General features: G+C 32.2%; 2 protein-coding genes across 2 annotated transcripts; both read left to right on the top strand.

Annotated features, from left to right (window-relative positions):
* Positions 1-896: 896 nt before the first annotated feature.
* On the top strand, positions 897-4,124 carry LOC105255870 (uncharacterized protein K02A2.6-like). The gene is made up of 5 exons (XM_025409304.1): positions 897-2,835; positions 2,970-2,975; positions 3,053-3,313; positions 3,594-3,895; positions 4,008-4,124. The coding sequence occupies exons 1-5, from the start codon at positions 897-899 to the stop codon at positions 4,122-4,124; spliced, it is 2,625 nt and encodes an 874-aa protein (XP_025265089.1).
* Positions 4,125-4,254: 130 nt separating this feature from the next.
* Positions 4,255-4,954, top strand: LOC112638163 (the record flags this gene model as incomplete). Its single annotated transcript, XM_025409302.1, has 2 exons — positions 4,255-4,399; positions 4,459-4,954. Coding segments are annotated over exons 1-2 (641 nt in total), but the record flags the coding sequence as incomplete, so codon positions are not given.
* Between the last annotated feature and the right edge of the window lie 4,874 nt (positions 4,955-9,828).

Genomic DNA, 9,828 nt, shown 5'->3' with positions numbered 1-9,828 from the left:
TGTCGTGTAAAAATTAGTTTTAATAAATGCTTGTATAACTAAGAATAAGATTATTTTATTACAGCTGATGGTATATATGCAGAATGTTTGATAAAGATTGAATCAATGCTTGTAAATAAATTTTTGGGAAACATTTTGAATCTAATTTTTCTTTTACAAAAACGTCAGCGTCAGAATAAATTTTGAATTCCTAATTTTCGATATTGTAGTTATGTAATTCAGTTTTAAATTAAATTTTTATTAAATTAAATATCACTTGAAATTAAGGAATGTAATTGTGTTAATCTTTTACTCAAAATTTAGTTTGTGAAGAAACTTTTTTTAAATAGCTTATAATTTGAAAATTATTGATATCTTAACATTTTCAATGAGAAAAAATCGTCTTTAATTTATAGCCAGAGAATTTGCTTATAAGTGTTGATTTAATCTTTACAAGACATTCTATATATGTATACTAATATTAATAATAATACTCTGTATATTAATATTAATAAAAATATTAATAACTAAACAATATATATATTCTTGTATTTACTAATACGTATTTATTATTTTTTTAAATATATCTAAATATCTTACGTATGTGCTCGGAACAATAGAATCACGACGTGGCACGATGATGCACATGACACGACCTTGCATATGGCACCACAGTAAGAAGAAGCTTTAAAAGGCCGACCGAGAGACGGATCGTCGGAGAAGCATAAGTGTGGTCAACGTGTACGGAGCACAATATCGTGCTCGAATCTTCTACTACTTCGGACTGTTCATGGAATCAAGATATAATATCAAGACACAACGACGTTAAACATTATTAGTGAATTAACGAACAAACACAACAATTGGCACTCCGTATCACAACAATTGGCGCTGCGGCTTATTGAACCTGCAAGAAAATGGACCGACTACTTCAAGCGCTAGCAGAAGCTGCGCTAAGCCAGGAGCACACATTACGTCAGATCGGTGAGTCACAAAAGAAAATGACAGAGATACTATCACATCGAATATCGGAAACGGACGATACTGCAAAGTCGTCGCAATTCGCAAATCTGGCTACACGGCTCGGTAAATTCGTTCATGACCCTGCAAGGGGTAAAACTTTCACGTTGTGGTTTGAACGACATAGAAGCACTTTCGCGGAAGGAGCGAAGGGTTTAACCGATACGGAGGGAAAAGAGCTACTTCTTAATGCTCTCGGGGATGACGAGTATCAACAATTACTCAGTCGTTTATCGCCGAAGAAACCGCAAGAGATGTCTCTTGCAGATCTCGTGCAACATCTTCGAAAACAGTTCCACGATAATAAAATGTTATTTCAACGTCGTTTTGAAGCTCTCAATTTTCGTGCTTCCCCGCCAGTAACGGCTATAGAAATACTTGATAAAGTAAATGTCCTGGGAGATGCCTTTGAGCTCGATAGTTTCAATATCGACCAGCTCAAAATTCTACTAACGGCTCTCGCCCTAAGCGACCACACCTACTACACGGAGCGAACAGTCTTCTTCAAGGTTGTATCAGAAAAAGAAAACTGCACATTTCAAGACATTAGAGAAATCTGCTACGCACATGCGAACCGCACGGCTGACGTCATGCGCGTTAAAGGACAGCGCTTCTCCGAAATCAACGCGGTCAGCCAATCTACAAAGAATTCATCTAAAAAGAAAGGTAAATATTACGAAAAGAAAACAAATCCTACTACACTACATTACGAGAAAAAGAGAAATTCTACTACATTATCGCCATGCTATGGCTGCGGTTCCACGAAACACAAACGGGATGCATGTCCGTTTAAGAATGCAGCGTGCAGAATCTGCAAGAAAACGGGACACATTGCTAGAGTTTGCTTATCGAAGCAACGAAATAAAATAAATACTGTCACATTACAAGGTGTTCTAGACACAGGTCATCGATATCGCAAATTCGCGCATATTACTATCAATAACATGCCATTGAAAATGCAGCTGGACACAGAAGTGGATGTAACTACGATCGGGAGAGAAACTTGGACACGAATCGGTCGTCCAAAACTCCAACCTCTTACTACTTCATGTGTGAATGTTTCAGGACATCCAATGCATACCATAGGATTTTTTAACGCCTCACTTGGCTACAAAGACTGTATGATAAAAGCACAAGTCATCGTACTTGATCGTCCAGAAACTGCACTACTTAGTTCTCAAGCAATAGATGAGTTTGGCTTAATTACCTACGATACAGGAGTCGTCGGAAATCTGCAAACGATGAATACGATTACGGTAAATTCATTTCATAAACAATTCACAGAACTTTTTAGTAGTTCTACAGGAGAATGCACCAAGATGACGGTTCATCTGCGGCTTAAACCAGATGCGAAACTAAAACATATTCCACGACGTCCAATCGCACTTGCATTAGAAGAACCAGTCAATGAGGAACTGGATAGACTCGTTAAAAATGGAATTTTAACGCCAGTCGACTTTTTGAAATGGGCGGCGCCCATAGTAGTTACACGCAAAGCAAATGGAAAAATACGTATTTGTGCAGACTACTCTACAGGATTAAATGACGCACTTGACGCGGAGGATTATCCAATCCCAGGGATAGAGGAACTTATGGCAAAACTTCGAGGAAGTTCTATCTTCTCACAACTAGATTTATCTGATGCTTATTTCCATCTAAGACTGGATGAGGAAAGTAAGAAGCTAACTACAATAAATACTCATCGAGGTTTATTTGCTTACAATCGGTTGGTTTTTGGGTTAAAACCAGCTCCTGCAATTTTCCAACGTACGCTGGAACAGGCACTTACAGGTATTCCAGGCGTACTCGTCTATCTTGATGATATTCTGATTTATGGTCAGGAACGCACACAGCACGATACGCGTTTATACCGTGCTAAACCGCTTGCAAGAATGGGGGGGTTTTCGACGAAAAGGAAAAATGTAAATTTCATACTTCAATAGTTAAATACCTTGGATTTATTGTTTCAGCTAAAGGTATTGAACCTGACCCAGCACGTCTTCGACCTATTCAAACAATGCGACGAATACAAAAGAGATACGCTCGTTTTTAGGTCTGATTAATTACTACGGGAAATTTGTACCAAATTTGCATCGACTCAAAGCACCATTCGAAGCTTTGATCAAGAAAAATGTACTCTTCGTGTGGACATCAAAAATGAAGAAAACGTTTGAGAATATTAAAAATATTCTTACTGGACCACTTCTACTAGCGCATTACGATCCCAGACAAACTCTGATCGTTGCAGCAGACGCTAGTCTGCGACCAGATCGGAATTGGTGGCGTTTTGTTACAGCGCGCATCAGATGGCCAGGTAAAAGCAGTCTTTCACATGTCAAAAGCATTGACAAAGACTCAACAGAATTACAGTCAAATCGAAAAAGAAGCTTTAGTCACTGCTGTTGAACGTTTTCGAAAATTCGTATATAGTCGTCACTTTGTGCTACAAACGGACCATCGTCCACTTCTAGCCCTGTTTAAAACGTCGAATACAAAAGGTCTAGATACACGCACAGCAAATCGTTTGAAGCGATGGACTCTTCGACTAATTGGATACAACATAGAATATGTCAACTCCTAAAAATTTGGTCAAGCGGACGCTCTTTCAAGGTGCAACATTCAGCGAATTCTCGCTGAGGTTATAGATCGTCTACAAAACGGATGGCTTAAATCGGACGTAACTGACAAGGAGTTAATGCCATATTATCGTCGTCGCGATTACTTAGCCATAGTTGATAATACATTAATTCTAGATGAGAAACTAATAATTTCTAAACGTCTACAATCTACTGTACTGAAGCAACTACACATTGCACATCCAGGTATCCGCCGGATGATACAGCTTGCTCGACGTTATTTCTATTGGCCGGCGATGCATGATGACATCGAGAGATACGTAAAAGAATGTAATTATTGCGATCGCACAGCAAGCAACCTAATAAAAGAACCATTACATCCATAGCCAAATCCAGACAAATCATGGTCACGCATTCACATTGATTTCGCAGGTCCGATACATGGACAATGGGTACTCGTCATTGTCCGCAGCTACTCCAAATTCGAAGAAGCAGGTTCTCAACAATAACATCGGCAGCAACATGTCGATATCTGCGAAGACTCTTTAGTCGATATGGACCTCCTGAAGTACTAGTTTCAGATAACTCAATTCACTTCAGTAGAATTCGCGCAACTGTGCGCCGAATTTCGAATTCTTCACCTCCTGGGCATCCACAATCAAATGATCAAGCCGAGAGAATGGTCAGAACATTGAAAAGTTCTATCGACACAAGTCAAAGTTCACAGTTAGAAACGGAATTAAACAAGTTTGTTTACGCATACAACTACACACCCAGTGATGCGGTACCAGATCATAAGTCTCCGGCAGAAATATTCTTTGAACGTAAGCTTAGAACTCCATTAGATATTTTTACTGCAACCGAAACCGACTTTACCGAAAAGCTAATCTAAATCTTACTTCTCAGCAGAAGCAAATGAAACAGCAATTCGACGCTCATCATGGCGCAAGGCCACGTTCATTTGTTTTAGGTCAATCGGTACTAATTCAATTCTCCAATGGACAGCGTATTCCTGGAAAAATTGTTAGGCTGATAGGGAAAGCACTCGCTCGCGTCAGCTTTGAAGGAGGATTCATTACTAGACATTTCAATCAAATATGGAATCGTCCAAAGAGACAGGAAAAGAAATCCAATACGATTAGCGAAGATCTACTATCCTCCGGAAAAGAATCAGCACGGATTCAACCAGATCCAGTACTTCACACTTCGCTAGGAGAAAGAGAGGAGGCAGAATCTCTCAACAACGGGGCCACACAACCTCCAGTAGCAGCAGCTCGTCGTTCTGAACGTCTTCGCATCGAATTCGATCAGATTACAAGGCATTGGGAGGAACTCGCCCCTACCGAGGACAGCATTCTTAAGCAAGGGAGGAATGTTGGGTATATTGCGCTACTTCATCCGGTGAGCGTGAATCATACATGACTGCATCGACTGCATCACTCGGATCGGAATGTAACTCGGAACAATAGAATCACGACGTGGCACGATGATGCACATGGCACGACCTTGCATACAGCACCACAGTAAGAAGAAGTTTTAAAAGGCCGACCGAAAGACGGATCGTCGGAGAAGCATAGGTGTGGCCGACGTGTACGGAGCACAACGTCGTGCTCGAATCTTCTTCTACTTCGGACTGTTCATGGAATCAAGATATAATATCAAGACACAACGACGTTTAACATTATTCGTAAACAACGAACAAACACAACAATTTGCACTCCGAAACACAACAATTGGCGCTCCGAAACACAACAACTTTTATTCAATAGCCATATTAATGTTGAAATAGTTTCGAGTATACAATCTGTAAAATATTTATATAAATATATTTATAAAGGTCATGATGCTGCATCCGTAGTTATTGGAGAAAATGTGGATAAAACTATAAATCATGAAGAAATTTAAGATTTTATTGAAGCTCGGTGTTGGACCCGTGAAAGCATATTGGCGTATTTTAAGTAAACCTTTGCAAGAATAAAGTCACGCTATATTTCGTTTACCGGTTCATTTACCAAATGAACATAATGTAATAATCGATGATAATATTAATAATGATGCGATAAGATCTGCTGTAGAACGAGTAACGAGTAACAATGTTGTTAGATTATTTTGAATTAAATGCTCGAGATGAAGAAGCAAAACAATATTTATATAGTGATATTCTATCTCATTATGTTTTTAAAAAAATTAAAATTAATGACAGAATTATTAATCGCTGGGAGAAACGTCAAAGATATTTTAATTGTATTGGTCGTATATTGTCAGTCCGTCTCAGATAGAATTGTTCCATTTACGTATACTTTTACATGTTAAAGGAACTACAAGTTTTCAAGTATTAAGAACAATTAATAACGAAACATCAAACTTTCACTGCCGCATGTTTAGCATTAGGACTCATAGAAGATGATGATGAATGGTATCGTGCAATGAATGAAACAAAAATTTGGATGATGCCAAGACAACTTCGTAATTTATTCGTACGAATTTTAATTCATTGTCAACCAATTCGTCCGAAAAAGTTATGGGAAGAGTTACAAAAAGATATGTAGGAAGATTATATAAGACGATTTGGATCTATAATAGGAATAAAAAAAGTTTATAATCATATTATTAATTTACTTCAAAAAGAAGGATCAAATATTGCTAATTTTCCTGAAATGGAACAAGAAATAGAAGAACAATAAATAAATAATGAAGAACAGGTTGAAGAAGATACAAGAATAACAATTTCTTAATCGTATCACTTTGTATTGCAAAAATATACCATATATCCATTTACATTTAGAAGAAGACAATTTCCAGTAAAATTGGCATTTGCTATGACCATAAATAAATCACAAGGACAGACTTTCGATAAAATTGCAATAGATCTTCGAAAAGATATTTTCAGTCATTTTTTTCCAGGACAATTGTATGTCGCATTTTCTGTATGTCGAGTTCGTTCTTGGGATTCGTTAAAAGTTTATAAAAGTTTTAAAAGATGATAATGTGACCAAAAAAATAAAAAAATTATGTTTATAAAGAAATACTTGATATTATTACTTGGTATTATTTATAAAGATATACTTGATTAATGAAACAAATAAATATATGATGACGTATGATTATGTTATAATGATGATAAAAAATGATAAAATAAACATTTAAAAGATTTTTATTTCAAATTTTTGATTTAATAATAATTTTTAATAATAATAATAATTTTGATTTAATAATGGGTAATGATCGATAATGGCGCGCGCTGTGTGCTAGTCCTTTAAGAAAAAAGGCGTGTTACCTGGGTGAATTTCGTTTTTATCGAAGTTTTGAAGCCTCTTTTCCGCGAAGCTGATTGGCTTTCTTAATTCGCGTTGTGCGTTATATTCATAGCATCGGGCATCACGAGGGTTAACAGTTTGACAGTTGTTCAAAAATAAAATTATATTTATGTGTGGCTGTTTATTGTGTTTTTTTGATATTTCGTGTGAGAAGATAAAAGATAAGAAAGAAGAAGAAAAATAGATTAAGGTATGTATATTATAACATAGCTATTTGAAAAAAATGTATAAAGGAGGAGAGGAAACGAGAGAGAGAAAAAAAAAGAGAGAAAGAGAGTGTGTGTGTGTGTGTGTGTGTGTGTGTGTGTGTGAGAGAGAGAGAAAGAGAAAGAGAGAGAGAGAAAGAGAGTGTGTGAAAATCTTCATTACGCACATAAATTTGAAAATTCCATCAATGTTTATTTAGAGAAAGATTATAAAAGAAAATTCAAGAAGAACTGAGCAGGATTAAAACAGAAAAAAAGGAAAGGAAGAGGAAGAAATATAGAATAGATAATAGTTAAAAAAGAATTGAATAAAAAAGGTATACATGTATAAATAAATTATATTAAAATTTTTGATTTTCTATAAGCTGCAAAATTTATGAAGTTCTTATTATCGAAAAATAAAAATAAGTTTTTATAAAAAATAAATTCTTATTTCATTAAGTTCTTATTATATTTATATTACATAATAAATTACATTTATTTATATTTATTTATATTTTCTTATATTTTTTAAAAATTGAAAAATTATTGAAATATTTTATACAAAATATTTAAACAAAAATATTAATTATAAATAGTTTACTGTCTTCAAAAAATATTTTATTGTCTAAATGTCTGAAATATATTTTTAAAAAAATTTGGGAGAGAGAGAGTGAGAATAATTAAATATTTTATCATAATTATTATTTTATCATAATTATTATTTTATCATATTATATTTTAACGGAAAAATTAATTATTAATAAAATGCATAAATATATTCATTTCAATTATATTACATTACGTTACATTACACCCGATTATAAAGATATTTTTAATGATTTGTGCGCGTAATACGATGTTCATTTTAATGATGTAAGATATAATATAAATATAAATTTATTAAGTTACTTAATTATTATATATTTTTTAAATTGTTATACGATTTATGATAATTTATTTGACAGAATGCAAATGTTATAAAATGTTATTTCAATTTTGTTTGACAGAGAAAACGAAGAATTAGAAAAGAAGAGTCAAGAACAATCAATCAAAGAAAAAAAGTGAAAGAAAGAGGAAGAAAGATAGAATAGATAATAGAAAAAGAAGAAGAAAAAAAAGGATTTAATAAAGAAAGGTATGCTATAGAAATAAATTACATTCGGAATTGAAATTGACTTTTATTTTATCTTGATTATTCAATCAAAGATTAATGCAATAATATTCTTACACATCCCAAATCTTACAATTTGTTTGAAAAATTTTTGTTTATAACAAATTATAAAAAAGATATTTAAATATTAAAATTTATAATTTGAAGGATACTCTATATATAAATGTAAAAATATTTTAAATAAAAAGTATTAATTTATAATTTTTTGTTTCAGAATTAGGAACGATGATATAGTAAAAGATTAAAAGATTGAGCCATAAGAAGTCATTAATGATAAGAAGAATTGGAAAAAATAACAAATAATATAATAATATAAACTATAATATAAAATAATATAAACATTAATGTGTCGTAAATATTAAAATAATTAGATATAATATCATAAGCAGATTGAACGTTTTATATTAGTTAATTCTTATTTAATGTAGTTATTTATATTATTATCTTGTTTTCTCTTAATTTATGTGATTCATATACATGTATATTAATATTATATTTAATAAAAAGTAAAATTTGATGATGACAAAATAATGACAATATAATGATGATAATGATATAAAATAATACAAAAGAATAATAATAGTATTAAATAATAATAATGATGAAAATATTGATAATGATGAAAATGATGATTATGATGATAATGATGTTGATAATGTTGTCGATGATGATAATTATAAAAACGATGGCAATTATGATTACGATGCAATATTAATAAAATATTAACATTGATAGTAATATTAATTTATTTACTGCATTTTAAATAAAAATTTGAATTTGGATTTAAGTATATATAATATATTTAACTTTAATCTAATCTAACTCAACCTAACTTAATTTTAACTTAATCTGACATGATACAACTTAGAGAAGAGGCTGATTAAATTAAATCGTTCAATATAAAAAAAAACTCATTGCTTGATCAAATTGTTTCTTTTAACTTTGAATTATTTTTATTTATTATATTTTACTATTATATTATTTCACCAAATATTACATTGTATTTTTGTCTGAGTGATAAGATTCACCAGATTGATAACTGTATTGTGCTTAATTATTGTCTTTAATTAAGAATTTTATGCATTATTAATTAATAACTTATTTATTACATTTTTTACTTTATATTTAACTTACATTTAACATTGTTTTTTTATACTTATACTAATTGTAAGCTTATATTTATAGTTTATTAGTATATGTCAATATTTTTAACAAACATAGTATTTTACTCTTCTATTATAACATAGTATTTTATTCTTCATCAGTATTTTATTCTTCTATATCATTTTTATAAAATGCCAAGACGTAGAATTCAACGTACTGCAGAAGAAGAGGAAGAATTTCAACAATAATGTCGTGAAAAAAGAAATGAGAATCAACGACGTCGTCGTCAAATTGAAAAAGAAATAAATATAATAAAAACAAATAATTTGAGAAATCATATAATAGAATTAAATACTGAAGTTGAGGAAGAACACATTGCAACCTCTTCTAATGATAATTATAGTATAAAATTTAGGAATCAAAACGTTGAAAATTTTTTAAATATTGTAACAAGAAAACAACAACGGGCGGAA

This window comes from Camponotus floridanus, unplaced genomic scaffold (assembly GCF_003227725.1).
Source record: "Camponotus floridanus strain SB8 unplaced genomic scaffold, Cflo_v7.5 scaffold254, whole genome shotgun sequence".
Classification (NCBI taxonomy): domain Eukaryota; kingdom Metazoa; phylum Arthropoda; class Insecta; order Hymenoptera; family Formicidae; genus Camponotus; species Camponotus floridanus.
This window is presented reverse-complemented; position numbering and strand designations above follow the sequence as displayed.